The 26,743-nt window shown below is 44.8% G+C and overlaps 1 protein-coding gene and 1 long non-coding RNA gene across 4 annotated transcripts in view; one reads left to right on the top strand and one right to left on the bottom strand.

Moving 5' to 3' along the window:
• Positions 1-22,540, top strand: part of VIT (vitrin) — a 123,059-nt gene extending 100,519 nt beyond the window's left edge. Inside the window, exons 11-14 of one of the 3 annotated variants that reach the window (XM_067703278.1) lie at positions 6,057-6,160; positions 10,113-10,339; positions 16,673-17,186; positions 20,626-22,540. In XM_067703278.1, the coding sequence (XP_067559379.1) occupies positions 6,057-6,160; positions 10,113-10,339; positions 16,673-17,186; positions 20,626-20,804 (1,024 nt within the window). In that variant the 3' untranslated portion in view covers positions 20,805-22,540. The remainder of the gene's footprint in view (positions 1-6,056; positions 6,161-10,112; positions 10,340-16,672; positions 17,187-20,625) is intronic. The other 2 variants (XM_067703277.1, XM_067703276.1) reach the window with 2 other exon arrangements.
• On the bottom strand, positions 5,852-19,820 carry LOC137205288 (uncharacterized). The gene is made up of 3 exons (XR_010934082.1): positions 19,619-19,820; positions 9,793-9,843; positions 5,852-6,214 (listed from the first exon to the last, which is right to left on the bottom strand). It is a non-coding gene; the product is annotated as an uncharacterized lncRNA (long non-coding RNA).
• Positions 22,541-26,743: the final 4,203 nt, after the last annotated feature.

The raw sequence follows: 26,743 nt of genomic DNA, 5'->3' as shown, positions 1-26,743 counted from the left end.
AGACCTGGTAACCTGTGTAGTTTAACAGGGTGGCTCAGGTGAGACGTGTCATCAGGGAGGCCTGGAGACACTGATGTTCTGTCCAGTTCCCTGCCCCCAGGCCCCAGCCTTCCTAGGAATCACCTGTGCCCATCTCTAACAGGCGTTCTTTCTTCTCACACACTTGCAGGATAGTCCTTTCCTGTTGCATGAATTATCCCTTTCTACGCATAGTCAAATGCTGGCTCCCTATCATTTCTCTTCATTAGTCTTAGCTCTTTTTCCAAACATAGAACAATTTGGTATTTTCTCCTTGAGCTGTAAATCTTTATTTTCTTCTCTTAGTTTCAAAGGAAATCTTTGATATCACTGAGGGAAAAAATGTGTTTTCCTTTAATGAGATTTTCTAATAAAATTACAAATTAAAATGTTGCTTACATTAAAATATAGTGGCACATCTCTTTGAACTTTTAAAATAATCTTCATCTCTGAAAAGGCACCAGGCTAGGGGTAGGGATTTTTTTAAATAAAAGTGTTCTCCTTTTATTAAAAAAAATCCCTACCCCTAGCCTGGTGCCTTTTAAATAAAAGGCCACCAGCCCATATATCCTAAAAAAGGACACATACACCCGTGTGCTCTGGTACTGAGAGCTGCCAGTCTGCAGGTTAAAGACTTAGCATTCATTCCTATAATTTAATTACATTACATTTTAACAAAGATTTATTGAGTGTTTACCACGGTCTAAGCGCTATGCCATTTGCAGGGGATACTAATGCAAAATTCATCTAAGTGGTCTGATTACATTTGCCTGTAAGTCCCTTGGTGGGTGAGCCCTGCGGCTTTACTCCTAATCGTCATTTTAGCAACTGGAAAGAGTTTCAGAGGTCCTCTGATCCAACCTTTCAATTCACTAAAAATAAATAACTGTGATAGAGATTCTGTTCTTTGGGACTTCACCAGCTAGTAAGGGAGGCGATATTTTTAAGAGAAATAACATTAAATAAAATGAAAAGCATCTATTCATTGGGTATATGAATAGCTCATCTGTCTGCTTCTGAAGATAGATTCATCTACCGCTATGATGTAATAGGGGAAGAGAGTGGAGTGTGGAGCTCAGAGGGGAGTGTTCAGCTCTACCCGGGATGATCTAAGAGAGGAGAGGACATCTGAGCTTCCTCCTTCCCTCCCTTCCTTCCTTCCTTTCTTTCCATAATTCTCTATTACCCCCTGTATGCTAAGCACCAGGGATAGGAAACACTGGGACATAGCACCTGTTCACAAGTAGGTTACAGTCAATCTTCATGATTTACAGATCCCATATCTACAAATTCACCTACTCCCTAAAATGTACTTGTATCTCCAAAATCAATACTTAGGGCACTTTCACAGCTGTTGTGTGGACATGCACAGAGAGGGTATGAAATATACAACATTCCCAGCTGAGGGTCAACAAGGGATGCTCTGCCTTCTAGTTTCCGCTCGTTACTATAAACAAGTGTCCTTTTCACAGTCTATTTAGCACCTCATTTTTCTGCTACTCACTGGTGATTTCACTATTTTTAATGGCCCCAAGGGTAGTGTTGAAGTGTGATCTAGTGTTCTAAGCACAAGAAGGCTGGGATGTGCTTATGGAGAAACTGCAAGTGTTAGACAAAATTCCTTCAGGCAACTTATTGTGCCGTTGGTCATGAGTTCAGTAATAATGAATTGATGATTTGGTATATTCAGCAACAAAAAGAGGAAATTTGTTGATCTGTGTGTGATCAACAGATTTGATCTGCTCCAGAAAGTGCTAAAGTACCTAATATCTATAGTGCATGATGACGCGATGGAAAAGATGGAAAAGTGGCTGAAGTTAGGAATTCATGAAATGATGACTGATTTTTTTTTAAGCACAGTGGATAGCACTGTGAGACTGAAGGCCGAAAAATTTACAGGAGCACTACCCAGGGTCAAGAAAATGTTAAACCCTTCTCAGTATTTCATTATACATAAAATTTGCATATAATTATTTGTCAGAAACTTATATATTAAATTGGGTACCTTGAAACAGAAACATACATAAAACAAGTTTATATACTGATCTATTGATGAAAATGTGACCAGAGGCCCACAGGAACATAAGCCCATATTTTCCCTAGGAGCAGTGGCTCAGAACTTGCTAATTTGATGTTTGCAGCAACTTTATAAAACATAACTATTGCAGATAACAAGACTTGACAGTACATGTAGTATGGGAAAGAGGTGATCAGTCACTCTACAAAGTGATCGACATTCAGACAGCCTCATGAGCAGGGGAACACTATGGATGTGACTAGGTGACTAGCTTCCACACTTAAATACTTTTTCTGTAAACACTTCTGAAAGAAAATTTTATATTTTTGCTTTTGAAATTATTTGTCTATGAGCAACGCTTAATTTACGATCAGCTATGATTTCTTCACAATCGTCAGACACACTCAGGAAATCTTTCAAAGTGAGAAAATCTAGCCTCAAAATCATTTTCAGGGGCTTCCCTGGTGGCGCAGTGGTTGAGAGTCCGCCTGCCGATGCAGCGGACACAGGTTCATGCCCTGGTCCGGGAGGATCCCACATGCCGCGGAGCGGCTGGGCCCGTGAGCCATGGCCGCTGAGCCTGCGCGTCCGGAGCCTGTGCTCCGCAACGGGAGAGGCCACAACAGTGAGAGGCCCGCGTACCGCAAAAAAAAAAAAAAAAAAAAAAAAAAAAATCATTTTCAAATGTAAGTAGAGTTAAAAATTTTCCAGTTAATGGGGCATATATAACATTATGTTTGGTAGACGATTACGCAGTTGTTATTGTCAATATCAATTTTCTATTTTATAGCTAATAATACTTTTGTTGTTTTAACTCATTCTTTTTTTTTTTTTCCAGTCCCTGAAAAGTTCATATTCCTTGGTTACCAAGGGTAGATTCAGACTTTGGGGACTCTGAAGCTTATGTAGCTTGGGGACTCTTAAGAAAAAGAACACAAAATTACAAATACAAAATTAGGCCCCTTGGAAGAAGTATCATTAGGATCCAAGTTAATCCACCTCTGATAGGCACTTAGCACCTGTTGGATAAAACATCCTCTGCAGAGGCCACTGTGGTGCAGGAAGACCAGGTAGGAAGCTATAGCCATAGTTCAGGAAAGAGAAGATCATAGTCCAAACTTGAGGATGGAAAGGATGAGAGAGACACAAGAAATATTTAAGAGGTTGGTGTGACAGGGATGCATATTGCTGTGACGACTTGATGAGTCAGAAGAGGGACTACAGAAGGGATGTGGGTGGTGATGGAGCAGATATGGAAGATAATTGACTTCAGTTTTGGAAATATCAAAGCCAAGGAGCCTGTGGACCACACCCAGGGACCACAGGTGTATGGAAGTATTCCAGATGTATGGAAGCCTTTTATTTATTCTGAGGTTCAAGAGAGAGGACTGATCAGTGTGCATGAAACAGCTGTTGGCATATGAATGGTCGGTGAACCCCAGGTGGCTGAAGTTGATGAGATCCCCCAGGGTTGTGCATAAATTAAGAAGGGATGCATGAGGGAGATAGCACTGCCGGGAACATCAGCATTTAGAGGTAGAGATGCACAGAAGAGGAAAGAAGAAATGTATGTCTCTTTAATACTGTTAATGGAGTGCCTGCAGGTACCACATACTGTGAGAGGTGTCGTCAGCTAGAGGAAGCAGTCAGGCACAGAGGTTGTCAGCTGGGGCCGGGGCCCAGGGAGACAGGTAGCTGGAGCTTGGAGGATGGGCACAATTGGGGTTTCCCAGATGAGGGAACCGATGAGCAAAGGCACAGGGCTAGAAAACCAGGAAATAGTGAGTAGCTCATTCTAAGTAGACTATAGGTGGGAGTGAGAGAGAGAACGGTATGAGCCTGCTAGGTTGGAATCCAGTTACGGATGGGCTTTGAAAGCCAAAATATGAAGTTTAACAATAGGAGTCTCGGATGACTTTGAGCCAAGTTTTACAGTTAGAGCTGAACATGAGGAAGGGTTCTCTAGCAGACAGGCATATACCCAGCACTGCAGAGACTGACATAGAGACTCATAATAGAACCAGCAAGAAGTAAGGGAGCCTGAACTCAGAGGGTTGCACAGAAACACAGAGGAGGGGATAAAAGCAAGTGCTCCAGACAGAGGAACGTAGGAGACGTGCCTGACAGGTCCCACGGGTCCTATGACTGAGCAAGTAAAGATGGGGTCCAAGTTTTGAGCCTAGATGGCCAGGGGGCAAGTACAGCAGTTACTGAAATTGATCTGTGAGAATAGAAACTGGAAAGCCCTGGAGCCCCAAGGGAAAGAAGACTAACCGTGAAAGTACTAGGGTTCCTTCGCTGTGATTCCCCCTCCCTGGGCCCTGAGCGGTGGGGTGCGTTAAAGCAGCCTCGGTTCGGTTCGCAGCCTTCGCATGTGGCTTGACGGTGAGGTCGAGCTCAGCCAGAATGCCGACATTTCTCTGTTCTGCGCTTTGCTTTATTGTTGTTGTTCGTTTGTGTTTAATCCTGAACTGGAACTTGGTTTTCACCTGGGGGCTTTTCATCTGGTTGGGTTTTTCCCCAACACCCACCCTAGTCGAGCTTGTCGTAAACTTTCCTTGTCTTCGCTGAAGGTAGTTGGTCCTCCCAGTTTCACATCACCTCTCGCTTAGAGAAGTGGACTTCTGGGCAGTTTGCTTTGGTTTTGCCCAAGAACCAGCCTGTGTCCCTCATATTCACTAATGAGATGGAGGACAGAGGGGCATCCTTCCAGCCTCTTTCCGAACTCTCCTCCGACATAGATCACCTTGTGATAGCTAGGAGGGTCGGATAATAGGGTCGGAGCAGGGGAGGGGAGGGAGGCAGAGGATGTCTCCTCTCGAGTCCTGGGGAACGGGCTTGCTGGTGACTGCACTGCCAGGTTCCCCAAAGGACTGGCAGAGAATCCACTGTAGGGCCTGGGAATTCCCACCTGAAACTGCCGAAACCTGCTTCTTCCTGGATCTACTCCAGGTGTTTATGGAAAGACTTACTTTTAAAAGTCTCCTTCTCCCTCTCCTTGAAGACTTAGTAATCTGCAGCCAGGACCAGCTACATAATTTGCAGTTCCACATTTTCAAAAAGTATTAAGCATTTCAAGACAGCAGCATCAGAGCACTGAAGCAAGTGCAGGCTCTTCTGGCGTTTGGGGCTCCGTGTGACCTTAGAGGTCACACCTGCACGAAGCGCTGCCAGTGGCTGAGTGTCAGTGCTTCGAGAGATGTGATTTCACTGTGCATCCCCACTTCATCCTGAGTGTGACCACACACGTCCACCCCACGGAGCCCTTGTCCTTCCCGACACACCTTCCACCTGGTCATGAAAGGCATTCCACACCCCCTGCTCAGCTGCTCCCAAGCCTGTTAACCAAGGAGACTCTGCTCTAGAGAAGGGTTCTCATTCTGTTTCTCCACTTAATTCACTCCAACTCCTCTCCAGCTAACCTTTTTCAGCCTTCAACAAAATAGATGTTGACCTTCCGGGTAAGATTTGAATATTCTCAGCCAGTCACAGGAGCCACAGAGTGAGAAAGATGAAGGGATGTCTTCTCCTTGACACGGCTGTTAAGATGCAGTTCCAGTGCTGGGGTAACCCGGGGGTGGCTATCAGCTGAGACTCTCTTCCTGGAAAGGAGGGTCTGGGGCAGCCTGGGGACATCCTGACATTTGCAAAATCCCACTTGACAACAGTCCTGATCTTTAACAACATAAACGTTATGACCTTTATTTTTATCTAGATGAGGAAACTGAGGCCCAGAGAAGTTAGATGACTTCTCAAGGTCACACAGCTAGGAAACAGCATAGTCAAAACTAGAACCCACACCTTCGGAGCCCCGAAACAGCCCAATCTTCTCTACACACACTGTGGAGGACCCAGTCCTCCCATTACTTCTGTCCACAGTGGGGCATTTTATAAACACCAGCTTAAGGCTTTGAAGCAGCTTCCATTCTGTTCATATCTAAAACAATCAGCTCTGATTTCTGCTTTCCTCAAAGTGTAATAACTTTCCAGCTAATTTTTATTTCTTGTTCTGAATCTTCAGAGACAACCCTGTTACCCAGTTTAATCTCAAGACTCACATGAACTCCCGGGATGTGAAGACAGCCATAGAGAAAATTACCCAGAGAGGAGGGCTTTCTAATGTAGGTATGTGATCCGGATGTCAATGTTCTTGCTACCATGGTTCTCTTTCTTTTCATGCTAGATAGAAAAAGGAAAAAATCAAAATAATCCTTCAAGAAATGACTCACATAATATCTGTATCTTTCCTCAAGTATTATCATGGATTCGGGGGCAAAAATCATTACCACAAAGATGCTGGAGAGTTCCAGCACGCCGGGTTCCTCAGTATGGCAACTTTCTTCAGGACAAGTAGAACTGCAATCATGACTATCCCAACTGTTCTCCGAGTCATCAGCTATTTTTCATTATATTTTGTGAAAACTTTTTTTTTATAAAAATAAGTAAAATTTGTAACCAGTTCCATTCAGGAAGCTCCACAGTGCCCCTTGAGAGTGTTTTTCTAATCAGCTCCTGTTATAGTAATAACTGTGCAACAAGAGACATGGTCTTTGTTTCAAGCTGAGTCTCTATCTGATCCTTGGTGGTGGTGATGGGGTGGGGTGGCAGTGGGGTACCGGAATTCCAAGGTCAAGATCTAGTCCTCAATGGGGCAGGTCCAGAAACTCCATTTTATCAGCTCCCCAGAGGTGACCAGGCCTGAGGAAACAGTTTCACACGAACCAAGCTCAAAGGCCACCAATGAGCCCATGCCAGTGTACTAATTTATAAATGGTAGTCTGGTTTTGGGGGCACTGGGAAGGCTGTCCACTTCTTGGGGAACCTGTCTGTACCATCGCAATCCAGGGAAGTGGAGAAGTGAGCCACAGTTGCTTGACATGGAACGCGCACAGGGAATAGAACTATCTTTGAAGGATCATCTTCAAAATTACAGTAAACCTGATTAATTATTTCCCTCTCCACCTCAGTGTTTGTCTCTGTAGACCAGTGTATTAGCATCTGGCAAATGAAGAGCCTTTGATCTCTGAACAAGTCTAAATAAACACTGGCCAAGTCACTGCTATCCAAGACACCAAACCAGTATTACCTCATCAGGAGCATGATAGAATTGATGTCTGATTTTTCAGTTTAATACTTATATCAGTGAAATTCCAGTAATGTATCATGCAGTAAAACTTTAAAACTTCAGGGGCTTCCCTGGTGGTGCAGTGGTTAAGAATCCGCCTGCCGATGCAGGGGACACGGGTTCGAGCCCTGGTCCGAGAAGATCCCACATGCCGCGGAGCAGCTGAGCCCGTGTGCCACAACTACTGAGCCTGTGCTCTAGAGCCCTCGAGCCACAACTGCTGAGCCTGCGTGCTACAACTACTGAAGCCCGAGCACCTAGAGCCTGTGCTCTGCAACAAGAGAAGCCACCGCAATGAGAAGCCCGCGCACTGCAACGAAGAGTAGCCCCCGCTCGCCACAACTAGAGAAAGCTCCCGAGCGGCAACGAAGACCCAACACAGCCAAAAATAAATAAAATTTTTAAAAGAATTGTTTAAAAAATAAAAACTTTAAAACTTCAGAAGACATTCTGTTTCTTTGATGGGATTAATAAAATCAGCATAAAATCATTCTTTCAGTGGGTAACATGTTCTATCTCTGCCCTGTATTGATCTGGGTTTGGGTTTAGAGAACTGAACCCATTCCAGCTGGTTTAAGCAGAAAGGGATTTATTTCAGGGTATTAAATGGTTTTGAGAATTACTGAAGAAATGGACTCTAGGCTGAGCTTTCGGAGATGGCTTCTTGCAGAACCAGGACCTCTAAGGAGCTGTACCTCTTCCAAGATCAGGAAATTGCTTTCTCAATTCTGCCACCACAGCCTCCTTAGGAATCTGCTTCAGCCAGGAAGCCACCATGATCAGGAAGTTTCTGCTATAGCTGCCGGCTACAAAACCATGCCTTGCCTGCTCCATTCACAGCCACAAAGTGAATGCTCTGCACCCTACGTTCTCAACACCAAGGAAGCTGGTGACCAAACACAGGCGCCTCTGCTAACACTTCCCTGGAGAAGTCAAACACTCTACAGACTTGTCAGCAGAAACAGCAGAATCAAATCTCATGTGTGTGCATCATTTCATGAAACTAAAACAAATCCAGAACTAGCTGCAAGGAAGTCTCAATGTAGTTTTCAGATTTCCAGCCTCTGCTTTCAAGACATGCTGGAAGGTGGATGGAATATGTATTGAACACAAATTGACCATGACCTCCAAATTTAAGATTGGTGGGGTCAAGGTGATCTTCTGATGGCTCCCTGTGCTCTGTCTACAGGCAGTTAACGTTAAACCAGGGGGGACTGCTGGGTGCCTTGGGCCTTGAGGGAAATCAGCCCCAGCTGTGAAAGCAGTTCTCAGCAGCCAATGTTTCCCTTAGCAACTGTGTTTTATGCAGCCAGCTCACATGGGTTCTCCGAGACATTTCTCTAGCAACTGAGTATGTAACCATTTGATCCTTTCATTTGTCAGGTAAGATTATACTAGCCAGTGGAGCCAGGATGCTGGCCAAAACCAAAGAAGCATTGAGTGTAATGTCATTAACCCTAATGTCTTAAGAAGGTAGCTCTTAACTTTTATTTTGATTGGGGACCCCTTTGAAAGCTATGGCCCTGGTACCCAAATAAATATTTATATACACAAAATACTGTGTATAAATTCAGGGGATTTGTGGGTACTCACCCCCAGTGCCCCAGGGGTTCACAGAGCCCAGGTTAAGAGCCCTACCTTATTATATGCAGCTATGCTGACTCTAGGGTGACCAGTCATCCCAGTTTGCCCAGGGGCATATGGGGCTTCCAGTGCTAAAACTGGCAAAGTCCTGGAAAACTGGGACAGTTGATCACCCTCCTTGATTCCAAAAAATTTCAGGAGACCCTAGACAGTGTGAAGTATATGCTTGAGAAAGCCATGCTGGGAGGCTGTACTATCCCTCTCAACTGTTGCTCTCAGCTGAGGCAGGTTGTCGTCATGGAAACCTAGGCCCAGAGGCCCCGAGTGACCCACCCAGGCCACATGGCCAGTAGGCGACATAGCCAGGCTAGAACACCTTAGTTCTTAGTGGGTGCAGCGCGTCCCGAGCCAGCCAGACCTATGCCCCTGGTGGAACTAGACACAAGATTCCACTGAACCCAGAATACAGCCTTTCCCACCCAGCGGCTGCTGGAGCACCGGGCTCACCCCGAGCCACCGTAGCCCAAGGAGAGGCTCCCGTCACTTCAGCTCCCCCCACCCCACACTCTGGGAAACGGCACAGGGGCTTAGTGAGGTTGGTTCCAGCACCCAGGCAAAGAACGGACACTTTCGTTCCTATGAAAGTTTTTCTCATCTGTTTGCTGGTCTTTAAAACTTTTATTTTTTGAATTTAATTTTTAAAATTGAAGTACAGTTGATTTACAATATTAAGTTAGTTTCAGGTGTACAGCGAAGTGATTCAGTTATATATTTTTTTCAGATTACTTTCCATTATAGGTTATTACAAGATATTGAATATTGTTCCCCGTGTTTTACAGTAAATCCTTGTTATCTATTTTATGAATAATAATTAGCATCTGTTAATCCCATACTCTTAATTTATCCCTCCCCCGATTCCCTTTCCTCTTTGGTAACCATAAGTTTGTTTTCTATGTCTGTGAATCTGTTTCTGTTTTGTATATAGATTCATTTGTATTTTTTTTAGATTCCACGTGTGATATATAATATTTGTCTTTGTCTAACTTACTTCACTTGGTATGATAATCTCTAGGTCCAGCTTGCTGCAAATGGTGTAAAACTGTAAAAAAAAAAAAAAAAAAAAAAAGAAAGAAAGAAAATTAGAAGTTAAAGGCTTAAAATGAAACGGGAGGGAAACGGCTAGTGGTGATGGTTCCACGACGTTGTGAGTGCATTTAATACCACTGAACTGTACACCTAAAACTAATTAATGTGATTAAAAAAGAAAACGAGCCAACAAGGGAGGGAATGAGTATTTTTCTGCATCTCTTTATGCTGCTATGATCAGTTCCATGATCATTCCAAGCACGAGTTTTCTTTTTCTCCCAGGCCGGGCCATCTCCTTTGTGACTCAGAACTTCTTTTCCAAATCTAATGGAAACAGAGGCAGTGCTCCCAACGTGGCCGTGGTGATGGTGGACGGCTGGCCCACGGACAAGGTGGAAGAGGCATCAAGGTTTGCAAGAGAGTCAGGAATCAACATTTTCTTCATCACCATGGAAGGTGCCTCTGAAAAGGAGAAGCAGTACGTGCTAGAGCCCAACTTTGCAAACAAGGTATGTAAGTGGGAGACCCACCCAACATAAGAATTCCCTGCAAAGCTGTAACAGCCATCCAGGCTGTGTCTCTTTTTCCTTCAAATGGGTGTTAAGCTCACTTCTAGGTAGGAGGGCCTCCAGTGAGAGACTCGTAAGTCTGGAACCTGTAGTTATCCTCTCAAAGCAACCCCCCACCCCACGACCACCACCATGTACCTGATGCACTGAGGCCCAGCATCAGCACCTTGGGAGGAGCAGGGTCCCCAAGGTCTCACAGTAAAGACTCCCCTGACTCCTCCTATAGCCCCAGGGGACCTCAACTGGGCAGCCCACAAGCCTTCACACGAGCATGCACGTGGGCACACATGCACTGCAAGTTAACTGATCTGATAAACAAGAAAAAGGTATTGAATCAAGTCAGGGAGATCAGGATTTCAAACTCAGCTGCCCCTCAGTTCTGTGGAAATGCCTGGCAGGAGATGGGAGCAGAACAGATGGGGATCCAGGCCCTCACACCCATCCCCCCAAAGCAGCCCATTTTTTGTATATTTTGTACAGTGGGACCCCACATAAACCTTCCTCCAAAGACAGGACCCCAGGTTTAAAAAGGAAAGGAAGAGAGAGGGCAGACAGCAGAAGCAAGAAGAACTACAATCCTGGAGCCTGTGGAACAAAAACCACATTCACAGAAAGACAGACGATGAAAAGGCAGAGGGCTATGTACCAGATGAAGGAACAAGATAAAACCCCAGAAAAACAACTAAATGAAGGGGAGATAGGCAACCTTCCAGAAAAAGAATTCAGAATAATGATAGTGAAGATGATCCAGGACCTCCCTCGGAAAAAGAATAGAGGCAAAGATCGAGAAGATGCAAGAAATGTTTAACAAAGACCTAGAAGAATTAAAGAACAAACAAACAGAGATGAACACTACAATAAATGAAATGTAAACTACACTAGAAGGAATCAATAGCGGAATAACTGAGGCAGAAGAACGGATAAGTGACCTGGAAGACAGAATGGTGGAATTCACTGCTGCAGAACAGAATAAAGAAAAAAGAATGAAAGGAAATGAAGACAGCCTAAGAGACTTCTGGGACAACATTAAACACAACAACATTTGCATTATAGGGGTCCCAGAAGGAGAAGAGAGAGAGACAGGACCCGAGAAAATATTTGAAGGGATTATAGTCAAAAACTTCCCTAACATGGGAAAGGAAATAGCCACCCAAGTCCAGGAAGTGCAGCTAGACCCATACAGGATAAACACAAGGAGAAACATGCCAAGACACATAGTAATCAAATTGGCAAAAATTAAAGACAAAGAAAAATTATTGAAATCAGCAAGGGAAAAACGACAAATAACATACAAGGGAACTCCCATAAGGTTAACAGCTGATTTCTCAGCAGAAACTCTACAAGCCAGAAGGGAGTGGCATGATATACCTAAAGTGATGAAAGGGAAGAATCTACAACCAAGAATACTCTACCCAGCAAGGATCTCATACAGATTCAACTGAGAAATCAAAAGCTTTACAGGCAAGCAAAAGGTAAGAGAATTCAGCACCACCAGACCAGTTCCTCAACAAATGCTAAAGGAACTTCTCTAAGTGGGAAACACAAGAGAAGAAAAAGACCTACAAAAACAAACCCAAAAGAATGAAGAAAATGGTCACAGGAACATACATATCGATAATTACTTTAAACGTGAATGGATTAAAGGCTCCAACCAAAAGACACAGGCTCGCTGAATGGATACAAAAACAAGACCCATATATATGCTGTCTATAAGAGACCCACTTCAGACATAGGGACACATGCAGACTGAAAGTGAGGGGATGGTGAAAGATATTCCATGCAAATGGAAATCAAAAGAAAGCTGGAGTAGCAATACTCATATCAGATAAAATAGACTTTAAAATAAAGAATGTTACAAGAGACAAGGAAGGACTCTACATAATGTTCAAGGGATCAATCCAAGAAGAAGATATAACAATTATAAATATATATGCACCCAACACAGGAGCACCTCAATACATAAGGCAACTGCTAACAGCTATAAAAGAGGGAATCGACAGTAACACAATAATAGTGGGGGACTTTAACACCTCACTTACACCAACGGACAGATCATCCAAAATGAAAATAAATAAGGAAACAGAAGCTTTAAATGACACAATAGACCAGATAGATTTAACTGATATTTATAGGACATTCCATCCAAAAACAGCAGATTACACTTTGTTCTCAAGTGCGCATGGAACATTCTCCAAGATAGATCACATCTTGGGTCACAAATCAAACCTCAGTAAATTTAAGAAAACTGAAATCATATCAAGCATCTTTTCTGACCACAATGCTATGAGATTAGAAATGAATTACAGGCGAAAAAACGTAAAACACACAAATACATGGAGGCTAAACAATATGCTACTAAATAACCAAGAGATCACTGAAGAAATCAAAGAGGAAATCAAAAAATACCTGGAGACAAATGACAATGAAAACACGATGACCCAAAACCTATGGGACGCAGCAAAAGCAGTTCTAAGAGGGAAGTTTAGAACAATTCAATCTCACCTCAAGCAACAAGAAAAATCTCAAATAAACAATCTAACGTTACACCCAAAGGAACTAGAAAAAGAAGAACAAACAAAACCCAAAGTTAGCAGAAGAAAAGAAATCATAAAGATCAGAGCAGAAATAAATGAAATAGAAACAAAGAAAACAATAGCAAAGTTCAATAAAATTAAAGGCTGGTTCTTTGAGAAGATAAAACTGATAAACCATTAGCCAGACTCATCAAGAAAAAGAGGGAGAGGACTCAAATCAATAAAATTAGAAATGAAAAAGGAGAAGTTACAACAGACACTGCAGAAATACAAAGCATCCTAAGAGACTACTACAAGTAACTCTATGCCAATAAAATGGACAACCTGGAAGAAATGGACAAATTCTTAGAAAGGTATAACCTTCCAAGACTGAACCACGAAGAAATGGAAAATATAAACAGACCAATCACAAGTAATGAAATTGAAACTGTGATTAAAAATCTTCCAACAGGGCTTCCCTGGTGGCGCAGTGGTTGAGAGTCCGCCTGCCGATGCAGGGGACAAGGGTTCGTGCCCCAGTCCGGGAAGATCCCACATGCTGCGGAGCGGCTAGGTCCATGAGCCATGGCCACTGAGCCTGTGTGTCCAGAGCCTGTGCTCCGCAACGGGAGAAGCCACAACAGTGAGAGGCCTGCGCACGGCAAAAAAAAAAAAAAAAAAAAAAAATCTTCCAACAAACAGAAGTCCAGGACCAGATGGCCTCACAGGTGAATCCTGTAAAACATTTAGAGAAGAGCTAACACCCATCCTTCTCAAACTCTTCCAAAAAATTGCAGAGGAAGGAACACTCCCAAACTCATTCTATGAGGTCACCATCACCCTGATACCAAAACCAGACAAAGATAGTACAAAAAAAGAAAATTACAGACCAACATCACTGATGAATATAGATGCAAAAATCCTCAACAAAATACTAACAAACAGAATCCAACAACACATTAAAAGGATCATACACCATGATCAAGTGGGATTTATCCCAGGGATGCAAGGATTCTTCAGTATATGCACATCAATCAATGCGATACACCATATTAACAAATTGAAGAATAAAAACCATATGATCATCTCAATAGATGCAGAATAAGCTTTTGACAAAATCCAACACCAATTTATGATAAAAACTCTCCAGAAAGTGGGCCTAGAGGGAACCTACCTCAACATAATAAAGGCCATCTACAACAAACCCACAGCAAACATCATTCTCAATGGTGAAAAACTGAAAGCATTTCCTCTAAGATCAGGAACAAGACAAGGTTGCCCACTCTCACCACTATTATTCAACATAGTTTTGGAAGTCCTAGCCATGGCAATTAGAGAAGAAAAAGAAATAAAAGGAATATGAATTGGAAAAGAAGAAGTAAAACAGTCACTGTTTGCAGATGACACAATACTATATATAGAGAATCCTAAAAATGCCACCAGAAAACTACTAGAGCTAATCAATGAATTTGTTAAAGTTGCAGGATACAAAATTAATGCACAGAAATCTCTTGCATTCCTATACACAAATGGTGAAAAATCTGAAAGAGAAATTAAGGAAACAATCCCATTTACCACTGCAACAAAAAGAATAAAATACCTAGCAATAAACCTACCTAGAGAGACAAAAGACCTCTATGCAGAAAACTATAAGACACTGATGAAAGAAATTAAAGATGATTAAAAAAAAAAAGAAAAGGAAGAGGATAGGAGGGAGGGGTGGGGGGATGCCCGCAAGCTTTAGTGTTCTGTGTCTCCAGATCTACTAGGGCTCAGCTCCCTGCACGAATCCTGCACTTCATTGTCCTTGAAATTCTCATCTCCCTTAACCTCTAGGACACGGTGTGGCTCTTCATTTGCTCTCTCCTCTTTGCCGTCTTTTTTTTTTTTTTTTTTTTTTTTTGCAGTATGCGGGCCTCTCACTGCTGTGGCCTCTCCTGTTGCGGAGCACAGGCTCCGGACGCGCAGGCCCAGCAGCCATGGCTCATGGGCCCAGCCGCTCCCCGGCATGTGGGATCCTCCCGGACCAGGGCACGAACCCGTGTCCCCTGCATCGGCAGGCGGACTCTCAACCACTGCGCCTCCAGGGAGGCCCTCTTTTCTGTCTTGTACCCTAAGTGTAGACTTCCCCAGGGCTCAGTTCTTTGCCCTCCCCTCTGCTCTCACTAGGTTTTCTCCCTCCAGAACCTCTCCCAGGGCCACAGCTTCAGCCTTTGCCCACAGGCAATGACACACTCATATGTCTCCCTCCCTGGTCTCTCTGGAGCTCAACAGCCATTTGTTTCCAGCTGACTGACTAGTCTCCACCCGATGTCCCCAAGAGCCTTAAACGTTACATGCAAAATGCCAAGTGCATCATCTTTCCCACCCAAATTCTTTCATCCTCTGGACTGTACATACGGGCCCCACAGCTGTCTCAGACAACCAGAGTCACCCCAGGACACCCTGTCAGCTCCCATGTCACATATCTCACATCTGTCCACTCTTTCCCATGCCCAATACCACCTCTCCAGTTCAAGCTACTACTTTATATCTATTATTTCTCCCTCCAGTTTAGATTTCACAATGAAGCTCATGTTTATGAAGAGTTTTTCCAGTCCTGTGGGGTCCTTGCTTCAAATCCTTCATTATTCCCAAGGTCTTCTGGAGTGTGGTCCTAACCCAGCTTCCCAGCGCATCTTCCTAGCTCCAGCCACCTGGCATCCTGCTGTGACTTACTCAGGCTGCCTGGTGGGGAATCCCTCCTCTCCATCCGTTGGCTACAACTCAGCTCAGCCTCAACGCCCATCTCATATGCCACCTAAGCCATGGAAAGGTTTATGAACCCCATTAGGTTTTTACAAACCAATTAAAGTATATTTCCTAGGACATTTTAAAGTCATTTCTTGTCTTAAAATAATGTTTTAATTATACACCTTCGATTGTAGCCATCAGGTCTGTGATTCTCTCTGTGACCCACGCACACCCACCCCGTCCCCCAGAGAGGCAGCGGCAAGGGGGAAACAGTCACTTCCAGGAACACACCAACCAGCTTGCTCAATGTTTATTTGCAGGTGTCTTGAGTTTTTTTCTGGAACAAACTTGGGCACAAGTAAATATTAAGTTGCCTGGAGGCAGAGTTGTCCAGAGGACAGAGCTTGGGTTCTACGAGCAGACAGATTTGTGTTCCAGCCTCAAGGATTCAAGGGATGTCACTTAACAGCTGGTCCTCGGTTTGTTCCTTCATGACAAGGGGGTTATAATTCCACCCTGTAGGGTTAAGTTGGGGGGTTAGTGAGATAATCTAAGAACATCTAGAGTGGTGCCTGACACGTGTGGAACTCCCTTCCTGCTGGATGCAGGGCTGCTCTGGAAACAATTCTTTAGCTATGTCTCATGCGTGCCTTTTGTTTTCCCAATCACAACAAAAGCTTTCTTTAATCTCTCCTGGGTTGATGCCCACCAATGCCAACTTCATGGCTGGCTGCCAGTACAAATGAACAGAGGGGCCTGAGGAGGCATAAATATGAAGCTGAAACCAGTGATTCCCCTCTCCCTGTGGATTTGCTTGACTGATGGCTCTCCACAAAAGCAGAGACCTGGCTGAGGGCGTGGGAGTGAGTCCAGGGATAACTTGACGGGTCTCTGCCCCGGTGAGCACCTGACTGGGTGAACCGAGATGGAGAGAGCGCATTAGGAGGCCTGGTGCAGGGTCAGGGGGCGTGGCGAGGGGGCGTGGCCAGGCCCCTGACCTGGCGGGTGGCCTCCCCCTGTCTTTCAGGCTGTGTGCAGAACGAACGGCTTCTACTCGCTCAGTGTGCAGAACTGGTTCAGCCTCCACAAGACCGTGCAGCCCCTGGTGAAGCGGGTCTGTGACACCGACCGACTGGCCTGCAGCAAGACCTGCTTAAACTCGGCCGACATTGGCTTCATTATCGACGGCTCCAGCAGCGTAGGGACGGGCAACTTCCGCACGGTTCTCCAGTTTGTGGCCAACCTCAGCAAAGAGTTTGAGATTTCCGACACGGACACGCGGATCGGGGCCGTGCAGTACACCTACGAGCAGCGGCTGGAGTTTGGGTTCGACGTGTACAGCACCAAGCCTGACGTCCTCAACGCCATCAAGAGAGTGGGGTACTGGAGTGGTGGGACCAGCACGGGGGCTGCCATCAACTACGCCCTGGAACAGCTCTTCAAGAAGTCCAAGCCCAACAAGAGGAAATTAATGATCCTCATCACTGACGGGAGGTCCTATGACGATGTCCGAATACCGGCCATGGTCGCCCATCACGAGGGTGAGTGAGCTGGTCTTGCTGACCAGTCTGGGGCTGAGCGTCGCTCTGGGGCTTGGTGGACCAGTGGGACAAAGAAGGGACTGTCTCTCTATGCACTGGTTTTGCCTATCACCTAATAAACTGTTCAGAACTGCAGGGAGAGTGTTAGGGGTGTAGTTCAACACTGCAGGCCCCACTGGGCAGCAGAGAAGGGTCAGGCAGGGGCCACCACGGTGGCTTCCACAGTGTCACGGCAAACCACGGCCTGTGGGTGACTGCCGACGTTAAGGTCCCACACTGAGGCAGGGCACACCAACATGTGACACACTGAAGAGGAATTTGACTCATGGCTTTCATCTCCATTGAAGACCACAAAATTGTGTTACAAATTTGAAGAAAATGGATGTTTTAAAAGAGTGCTACTTTTGTAAGCAACTGCTAACCAGATATTGGAGGTTTGGGGGAGACCTCAAAGAAATTTTCATTCAAAATATTTAAAGAGATATTTCCATATGAAAATTTGGAAGAGGGCAACAGAAAGTTTACAACCATGAAAAGTGAGCAAACTATTTTTGTAAATATTTAGAAAATCGGTCATATTTAATGTTTTGACAGAATCTATGTATAACCAGTTTTGAAAGAGCCATAAAATACCAGGAAAATACAAACAACCTGGAGAAAACCCCAAGTGATAGTAATAATAGTAATGATAACAGAAGTAAACTGAGTGGTCAGTGAACCAAAAACCTGTAGATAAGTACTAGTGAAGAGACTCACTCATTGTGGGGGTAGTTTTCTTGTCTGCCTACATTAAACTTGGTTCAGATGCAAGATTTTCCATATTCTTTAAAGCTGCTTTTAATCCTGCTTGAAACAAGGAGGGGTGTAAAAATAAACAAGCCTTTAGGAACCAGCAGTTCTGGCTTCTGGAAACCAAAGTAACCAGACACCAAGTTCAGACGGTCTGCCCAGTGATTTGCCCTGTGCGGAGCACTCATAATGGTGGGATGGCAGGTGGCCTGCATGCCAGCCTTCACAGGGCTCCTTGGGCTCATGTCAGCAGAGGGAAGATGGTTTACGGCTCAGAAGCAACCTGCCCAAAGTTCCAAAGTGAGTGGGAGGACGTAGGTGGGGCAGCTCTCGACAAGCCCAGGGCTCTCCTGCTTTTTCCAAACGTCTGGTCCCACTCATGTTCAGCTCCACTCACTCATTTTCCTAGATGCCCCTCCTTTGCACCTCACCCAGAGGGTAGCCTTGGCCTACTCGTCAGGAGAAGTGAAGATCAAGGGAAATGTCCTGGGCACTATCAGGGCTGTTATGTTCTGGGCAGCTTTAAAGAACAAGGACCAATAGATGCAAGTGACATGGAAGCAATAAGCACTGTGGGAGTGTCCAAGCCAACACTTAGGAGTGTCCAAGCCGAGGCTGGGTTGCCAGTAGAAATCTCTAGTACTGCTTATGCTGTCTTTACTGCGGGGCAGTCCTTCCATCTTTGAGCAGAAACGAGGGCTTAGTCAGTCTAAGCCCCATTCTGCAGCCACTTGGCAGGGGCCTAAAGCCCAACGCTGCCTTTTCCCAATGTGGACCGTGTTCAGAGGAAAGACACTGGAGAGGTAAGAGAAGGAACGGGCAGCTTAACTTCAGCTCAACGAGCCACAACAGAAGAACAGCTTAGGGACTTCCCTGACAGTCCAGTGGTTGGATCCCTGGTCTGGGAACCAAGATCCCTCATGCCGCGTGGCACGGCCAAAAAAAAGGCCAGCTTAGACCAGAACCACGTGAGGTGTGGATGGCTCGCCGGTCAGCAGGACAGGGCACCCGGAAGATGGTGGAGAGAGTGATGTGGGCCCTGTGAGTGGCTGGCGGGGGAGAGGAGCCTGGCCGGAAACCCTCACCCAGGCTCTGCCCTCTGTCTCATGGCCATCTTGCTAACCCCACCCTGGCCAGCCTGGAGGGGGCGTGGGAATAGGTCAAGCACCCGCTCACCAGGCAAGAACCACACAGCAGGCAGCCTGTTTCCCCACTGAGAACAGATCCCTGCCCTCCGAATTCCTCTCCTCCCTGCTCCATGTTACAGTCCAAACACTTTAATCCTACTATACTCCTTCCCATTTGCATCTAGACCAGCTCAAGTCCCTCTCTTCCTAAAAAGGGAAATAATTCTCTTTGACCCCGTGTTCTAGCTCCAGTTACCACCTGCCTCTTTATAGCCACATTTCTGGAAAGAATCAGCTATATGTGCTGCCCCACATCTTCATTTCTTTTTCACTCTCAACTCACAGCAATTCACTTGGTTTCTTTGGCATCTACTCCTCTGCCGCTGCTCCCTTCAAAGGCTACCAGTATCTTGTTTCTGTTTCTTCTGAATCCAAAGAGCGCTTTTCCCTTTCATCTTCCATGACCTCCTGCATCAGTCAACACTGCCCGCCACTTTCTTATCGGTAAACACTTACTTTTCTGTGGTGATGGAGCAGATGCTGGGTCACAGCTCTCCAGGTCCTTGTGCAAGCAGGGTTCCTACACCGGGAATGAGGTTGGAGCCTATGGCTTATAAAGTCACCCTCAAGCCTGAAGTAATTCAATGCCACCGTTTTTTTGTCTAGGTTTGCAGTAGAGAGAGTTTATTCGCAAGGCAGACAGGAGAACCAGCCTCAAATCTACCGCCCCAAGGGCAAAGAGCTCGGGGTATTTATAACAAGTAAAGGAGCCGGGCGGTCTGAGGCGTGGGGAGTGTGATTAGAAAAAGGTGTGGAAGTGTTGCTCTGCGCAGGCGTAACCAAGCTACAGGCCTCTGCGCTTGTTCTAAAGGTCACCAAGCGGGCACTCGCGCATGCCCCATTGGAGGGTCAGTGGTCCTATCCTGTCTTAACCAGCTCAGCTGAGCTAGACGCAGCTGACGCTAAGGTCAGCTCACAGCTGACTCCAAGTTTCTGGAGTACAACTTGGACAAACATCTTACTGTTTAGGCTACGTGCCACTTGGAGGACATGCAAGTCTTAAAACGACCTTGATTAGTGAAGGCAGGTGAAATGGATTTGACTACCCATAGTTTCATTTTCATTTAAAAGATCTCGAACCGACTTTTGATGCATGTAAGACTGAATTTTGTGCGCCTCTACACACAGAGCAAGTGTGTGCCATGTGGTACAATCTGCACGGCACCAAAGTTTCACTTGTCCAAATGTCATCCCCATGCTGCTCCTGGACATGAAATTCTTATCATGCATTTACTCCATTTTCCTGTTTTTTCTCTCCAAAAGATTGTAAACTCCTATGAGATAGCAACTATACCAACTTTATTGCTGCTGGCATACAGCAGATGTTCATGCTTTGGGCACATTTCTGAGTTTGGACTCGGTTGCCTTCAAGCACAATGGCCAACAGAGCAGCAGGAAGGCAAGGATTCATTTCAGTACTTTCCCTTGGGGACATTTGCTTCATCTACCCTTTGTCCCCACAGGAGTGATCACCTATGCCGTAGGCGTGGCATGGGCTGCACAGGACGAGCTGGAAGTCATCGCCACTCACCCTGCCAGGGACCACGCCTTCTTTGTGGACGAGTTCGACCACCTCTACAAAGTGGTTCCCAAGGTCATCCAGAACATTTGTACAGAGTTCAACTCACAGCCCCGGAACTAAATTCAGAGCAGGCAAAGCACCAGCAGATGCCGCTTTCCCGACGGGCTCTCGGACAACCCCCAATGCTTTATGGGACACACGTGGGGCAGCAAGGCACTTAGGGCTTGGAAACCACATGTTGTTATTTTTCTTTGCCAGTGTGGTGTTTCATACTTCGAAACACAGAGTTAGAAAGGTGATCATAAATTTGTAGAATGAGCCAAAATAATACATCGTTTTGGGAATGCTGGGGATTTTACATTTTGAGAATTGTTTTCAAAATAAAAATTGAGAATAGAACACAGCACTTACGAAGGCTTAACTAGAGCTTTTGTGAGATTTGTAACATTTTAATTTCCCATTAGAATTCTGTAACTCTCCACAAGTTTCATTTTTGTCATGACAATATAGGAGATGCTTAATTACATGTTTGACAGGATTTCATGCAATCACGCTGACCGTGTCATGGGTAGTGTTCACAGGGTTTGTGGCAGGGCCACCTCTCTGCTCTACTCATGCCCCAGAGCACCTGCCGTGCACTCTCTCCTGGCCCAAGGTGACAGCGCACCCACGGGGGGTGCAGAGACAAGGTGACAGCAGCACGGCAGCGCCTGATTTACCTCCCTGTTCTCTGTTATCAGAATCATGGTGTTCCTGCAGTATATGGAGCAGTTGGGGAATGGCCCTGGAGGACCACACTGACCTGGCTTTAAAAGTGGTGCATCAGGCTGGTGCAGCCACTCTCAGCCCGAGCTGCACATTAGAATCACTTGAGAGTACAATGCTTGTTCCCAGGCCCACGCTAATCCAGTGAAAGCTGAGTCTCTGGGAAGGGAGTCTGAGCATTGGCAGGTGGTACTGATGATATGCTGCCAGGATTGAGAACTACTGAGCTGCCTCGGAGGGGCCAGTGTTAGAGCTGTTTCCTGGGAGAGCCCCTGTTTATGCCTGTTGTTGTTGAGTCCCATTTAGTTTAGCATTTGTCTTGCATATTTCATTTGTTAACTAGATACTATTATTACTAGTTGCATTAAAATAAGCTGGCATGGGTTTGGTTGAACTCCACTTTTTTTTACTTCTGGCTTCTACCAAGGACTCATTTATTAGGATGTGAAATTACATACACCATAGGGAAACATTCAGAAGAATCCTAAATAGAGATGACTAACTTGACAAGTTATATCCTGTAAAAATATGTGCTGGAGAATGCTACTCTGAATGGAGGCCAAAAGACAGTACCTGTGTCAATACTTGGGACAAAATATTTACATAAGAAATTCTGAATTGAAAATAGCATCCATTTAGCAGAATTTGCATAGAACTTACCAATTCTCAATACCTGAGGAGTTATTGTCAATTAAAAATGTTGTGGTCTACAGAGAAAGGTGTCAGCAATTTCAAATTTATTAACGATAGATTTTATTTCGAAAGCAATTGCAAACAGATTTGTTCAAAACCTTCAAAATACGAAAACTAGCTTCGAAAAGGAAATTCTTCATAAAGATACCAGTGACACATTATTAGTGACAGATTTAGCTTGGAAACTAATTAAAGAACATAAGTACTAGGAACAATTATTCTGCCTATGATTTTGAATGTGCAGATAATTGATATAAAGTTTTTTTCAATGTCGCTTCAATGTACACCAGTCAATTTTTTGAAGAAAAATTTTATTTTGGAAAATAGTTTTGGAATATAATTATTTTACAGGGTCCTTAATATAAAAACCAATTTGTCATCAATAAGTAAATACTTCCAAAAATAACATAATTTTAATTATTTTGGTGTTCTCTTTCATTCATTGTCCCAGTTTGGAAAATAAATTATATGGTCACCCTAGTTACAGGTATCATAATTTTGAAGATAAATGAAACCTCTTCAAACGTGCCCATTGTCGACATGTTGTCAACACGTATTTGAGTACCTGCTGTGTGGACCATCAGAGGTGAAGTGCTCCGAGCTTGAGGTCCTCAGAGGCTACGGTGTGGTCAGAATTGTCCGTGTGGATGTTCAAGTCGCCAGAGATGGTGACAGGAGTCAGGATGGAGAGAGAAGCAGTGAGCCAAGCTCATGGATGCTCAGCGGAGGACAGAGGTGACTAGGAGGTTGGGAGAGGACAGCAGTGATAGGGCTGGAGGGCCGAGGCCAGATTCAAGGGAGCTAGGAGCAGACCCATCCCGACTCCAGGCCTGAAACACGTGGGGTGAGAGAGCACAAGGAGCCCCCACTCGGGGGGTTGAGGAAGACAACCAGGCTTCAGGTAAGAGCGGGCAAGAAGGGCTTGGGCCTCTGGGGGCTCAAGTGGGAAGGCTGCAGTGCAGGTGGGGCTGGGTGAGGTCCACGGAGCAGGGTGGAGACAAGGGTCCTGGTGGTGAGGGGTGCCGTGGGAGGCTTGCATATAAATGCCAATTTGCTCAACCTAAACTGTGCCCAGCACTGCTGGGCCAACACTGAAATCTTAACACAAAAAACAGAACTTTGGAGACAATCTACATCAAACTCTTCAATGGCAAAAAAAAAAGAAAGAAAAAGGAAACCCAGGTCTTAAGAAGTTTGTGCTGATGCGAAGGGATAAAACTAGAATTCAGATCTCCTGTCTTCCAGTGTCCTGACTCATCTGACTGCCTTCGGGGCATCCCACAAACACACACCTGCTTCTGCACACTCAGGGGCTCTGGTCCAGCCTTTGTGAAGCTCTCTGGGTCCTGCAGACTCGGAGCCAATCTCCTAAGGCAACTTTATCTTTCATTCTATGGTCTCAGCAGGAAACCTCTTCCATGCCCTTTCTCCTCCAAGTCAACCAAAACAAGCGGATGAGGAGCATTGGACCAGCTTCTCCAGATGCAAGTGATGTCTAAACTCCGCTCATCTTAATTGGCCCATCTCTTGAGAGTTAAGGCTCTTTGAAAGAGTTTTCTTGGCTATAAGTTTTGCAACAAGGCTCTACTAAAAATTTTCAGCCAAACTGACCATGTTCAGATATTTCTTGTTTCTCTGGGCTCTTTAAACCCTTTGAACGGGACAAAACCTCCCTGAAGCAAGTTTTCCAGCGGCAGTCTCAGGGGGACCAACATGGTTTTATAAAGAAGACAATGCTTCTGTGACCAAGGATTTTCCAGCCTGAAAGAGGAATTTCCAAAATATAATGTTATCTTCTAGTCACCATCCTAAGAGAAGTGCTCCCTTGGGTTACCAATATATAAATGTAGTAAGTAGGAAATCTGCTTGAATGCATGAATTCAATTACTTTGGAAAGAGATATTTATTCAACTAATGGCTGTGAGGAATTCACAGTCCAGTGAGAAACCATGCACAAATGAACAATTAAAATCGTATAATTAATATCATGGGGTTATGCACAGAGTGCATGACTGGCGACTGCAAACAACCTCATGAGAGAAATAATCATGAAGTGCCTAACAATTCGTGAGTGTTTGCTGCATGCTGGGCACTGTTCTAAGGGCTTCACATGTATTAACTCATTTATCCCTATGATTTATTGCAAGAAGTACTGTTATTATTCTCATTTTACAGATCATGCACCAGAGGCATGAAGATGTCAAGTAACTTGCCCAAGGTCATAGGACTAGGAGAGGCAGATCTGGGAATTAAACCCAGGTAACCTGACTCCAGGGTCTATATACTTAACGGCTTTGCTTCTTATGATGGTGACACACGAAATAACCAAAGTGGCTGCATAGGGGGTTCTCTAGTAAGCTTGGCAATTTAAAATGTATGTATAATTCTGCTGAGTGTATCTCAGGGTCTATTAAATGTACAAAGTGAGGAGTTCGTTAAACATCCAGTGCAAACTTTACTTCCCCCCATCACTCCTCCTGCCCTCACTTAAGCTGCGTGATTTTAATCTACAGCCGTAGTCCTTGTAGCTCCCTGAACACATTGGGCTCCCCATCCTCTTGTTAAACTCCTAATCATCCTTCAAGTCTCAGTCCAAATGCCGCCTCCTCTTTGGAGCCTTCCCTGAGCTGCTCAGATAGACTTAGGCTCTCTGGATGCACAATCCTGACCCACCTATTTTCCAGTGATGTCCTTAGTCCCTTCCCATTAGGGGACACAACACACACACATCACCAAGGACATGGAATGCAGGGAATGAGAACTCTGAATCTAAGTAACCTGACAGTTCCAACCCCTAATACAATGGCACTGGTAGAATGGGAGGCAGAGATATTTCAGGAAGAGAGAAACAGGATATGATGGCAAGAAAGAGAGGATCTAATTCCACGCGGACTGCACCACTCTTTCGAACCCTTCTGAGGTTCATTACTGTCTGTTACAATCACTGCTTTTCTAGGGCCAGAACCCTCTTCAGGTATCTACCCATAGGGAAACTCTGTTCCTCACCTTACGCTCTCATTTTTCCTGCAGAAATGAAAATCCCACTTCTGTTTACCTTCCTTTCATTCAACAAACATGTTTTAACTTCCTATTATGTGCCAGGCATTGTGACAGGTGCTGGGGAACAAAGATAAATAAGACCTGGTCCCTGCCCAAGATGCTTAGGGAGGCAAGGAGGCTTGCGACAGTGTGACACACAGTGACAGCATGCAACTTGAGGCTGAGGCAGGGGTGTCAGGAAAAGAAGCTGGAGGGAGAGGCAGGGGCCAGGCCATGGAAGGCTGTGTCATTTAAAGTTCTCTCAATTGCAAGTAACAGAAACTCTCCTCTCAGTAACTCAAGCAAAGGGGGAATTTTTGGAAGCAACCTGGGGAAACTCATGAACTCCAGGGTCAGGGAGATGGCAGAGTCTCAGAAAGGAGAGGAAGGACAAGAGCAGGACAGGAGGACCAGGTAACTCTCTCACTCTCCTCTCCTCCAGAATGAGCTTCATCTGGAAATTGTTGCACCAGCCTGCAGAGAGGGAACAGAGTGAAACTTCCCACCCATTAAGGGTTGACCTCTCCGCGCAGCCTCCTTCAGCAGGGCTACCCAGCAAACCAAGCTGATGTGGCTGATTTGGGATGAGCACTCACATCATTCTATCTGATCACCTTGCACTTAAAAACCTTGTGAGGTTCCTTGAAGCATCAAATTGTCTTGAATGCTGACACACGGATGTCCACAAGTTCCCGAATTTGGAAAACCAAATGCAGGCTGAATAACAGAGTCTTCTGGCATGGCAGTCTCCCTGTTTGCTTAGAAGCTTTATCCAAGAAAACCAGTAACTGTCAAAGACTCCTTTTCACTTCTCTTGGCCTCAATGGCTACAAGACATTACTTGTTTATAGGCCATTAGCCATTGAAAACTGTTCAGACCATCAGGGAGGAAGAAGTGCTGCCTCTGGGATCCATCTCTGCTTTTAGTATGAAGACCTAATTGAGGAGAAAAGTACTGTTTAAATAACCATCTACATGGAAAACAAATAAGGTTGAAAGATCACAATTTCAATGCAGGCTTTGCTTCTTTTCTTTCTTTCTTGTTTTTAGTTTTCGTTTTTGATTTTGTTTTTTAAATGTCCTATAATTGAAAAATACTGAGCTTAACTTCATCCCTGCCATCGCTCTTACACAAACTGTGGCCACAGGCAATAAACTGCCCAAGTAAGCAAACACTCTACTCGGCGTGGCAGCTGAGACTTGCTTATAAAAAATACAATTTCAGCTGAATAGCCCCTTTCTGAGACTCCTCCAGTTTCACACTTGGTTGAGGTGAGCAGGGTGTATTCAGATTAATGGCAAACTGGAATCTGAGTTCTCAACAAAGAGCCTTTACATGACTGCCCAGGACACAGAAACTGTGAGGCTCTGGAAGCCATAGAAACTGTGCAAACACCAAAACAAAACCCCAAATCAATTGAATTGTTGTTGGTCTGACATCCCCAAGGCATCTGTAAACCTGTACCCTGATATTATGATATCGATTTTTTTTTCAATTATCCTAATACTCTACAAGTTCTCCTTGAAATTATAGTAAAAGGGAGTTTCTTTCCAATCTCAGT

Source organism: Pseudorca crassidens, chromosome 14, assembly GCF_039906515.1.
Source record: "Pseudorca crassidens isolate mPseCra1 chromosome 14, mPseCra1.hap1, whole genome shotgun sequence".
NCBI classification, from domain to species: domain Eukaryota; kingdom Metazoa; phylum Chordata; class Mammalia; order Artiodactyla; family Delphinidae; genus Pseudorca; species Pseudorca crassidens.
Note: the sequence above shows the minus strand (reverse complement) of the source record. Positions and strands in the feature narration are given on the sequence as shown.